The sequence below is a fragment of the Sinocyclocheilus grahami genome, unplaced genomic scaffold, assembly GCF_001515645.1.
Source record: "Sinocyclocheilus grahami isolate Dianchi unplaced genomic scaffold, SAMN03320097.WGS_v1.1 scaffold12576.1, whole genome shotgun sequence".
In the NCBI taxonomy this organism is placed as follows: domain Eukaryota; kingdom Metazoa; phylum Chordata; class Actinopteri; order Cypriniformes; family Cyprinidae; genus Sinocyclocheilus; species Sinocyclocheilus grahami.
Genome location: NW_015514493.1, coordinates 923 through 1,935, shown reverse-complemented (window position 1 = coordinate 1,935; position 1,013 = coordinate 923). Strand labels below are relative to the sequence as shown.

The 1,013-nt window shown below is 45.8% G+C and overlaps 1 protein-coding gene across 1 annotated transcript in view; it reads left to right on the top strand.

The window, feature by feature from the left end:
- LOC107578893 (ATP-dependent 6-phosphofructokinase, muscle type-like) overlaps positions 1 to 178 on the top strand; it is a gene marked incomplete at its 3' end in the record, with an annotated part of 3,883 nt that extends 3,705 nt beyond the window's left edge. Inside the window, exon 6 of the mRNA XM_016264794.1 lies at positions 7 to 178. Within this exon, the coding sequence (XP_016120280.1) occupies positions 7 to 178 (172 nt within the window). The remainder of the gene's footprint in view (positions 1 to 6) is intronic.
- Positions 179 to 1,013: the final 835 nt, after the last annotated feature.

Genomic DNA, 1,013 nt, shown 5'->3' with positions numbered 1-1,013 from the left:
AAACAGAGGGACTCGAGGGGGGCAGGGAGAGAACGACGGAGGCGCGGTGAGCCAGGAGCGGCCGATGAGTTCAGACCAGGGCGGAGAGCCGCAGCTGCAGGAGGAGGCTGAGCCGGGACCCAGGCCCCGTGGGGAGGACGAGATCACACCCGGGACCGGGGGAGACTCAGGCGTCATGGTGAGTCGGGGCCTCTTCACCCCTCCCCAACAGGACGATCGGTCTCTGGCCGTTGCCCTTCTTAAAAATAGGGTCATAGGAAGTATGATCGCTCGCTATATAAGGCCATCGGTCGGTTTACACAGCTTGCAAGCTCTGACATCACCTAAATTGCAAGCTGGCCATGTTGTCGAAGACGCTTCTTGTTGGCAATTGACCGGATGATTCATTAATCTCTTAGTTGGCCCGCTTACAAAAGCCATTTCTAATCTGCGGCTGAACTTTGCAGCATGTTTGTGGTTTTAAGATTGCTTTCTCTCTCACACACAGTCGTTAGTTAACCCCAAAAATGTCACTTCCTCACGCTCATGTCGTTCAAAACACTTATGAACAGAAACGACAGAAGGACAGCGGAAGTCCCTATTGGAAAACGATGCAGATGCTAAATGAATGGAGAGACTGAGGCTGTCAGTCTCTCACATCCTACCTGATATCTCCTTTTGAGTTATAAAAGCTCTTGTTTTCTGAGATGGACATATAAAAATGTTAGTTTTTTTTCACACACTTTTACAGAGTCTTTATATAGAGCTGTGTATGTGCAAAATAATGCATGTGTATTTATTGTTAAACCTGTATCTGCCATGATACGAATCTCATGTGAAGCTGTTATGGTAATAAACGCAAATAAAACCAACCTTTTGTTTTTTTACTGAATAAAGGAAGTTTGACACGACATGACAATTTACATTTTTGGGTGAACTGGCCCTTTAAGCATGACAAGAGTTAACCGGCTAAATTAGTCCATATGCTAGCGAAGATACACACATATGAGCATTTTGCTGGTTAGTTATAGATT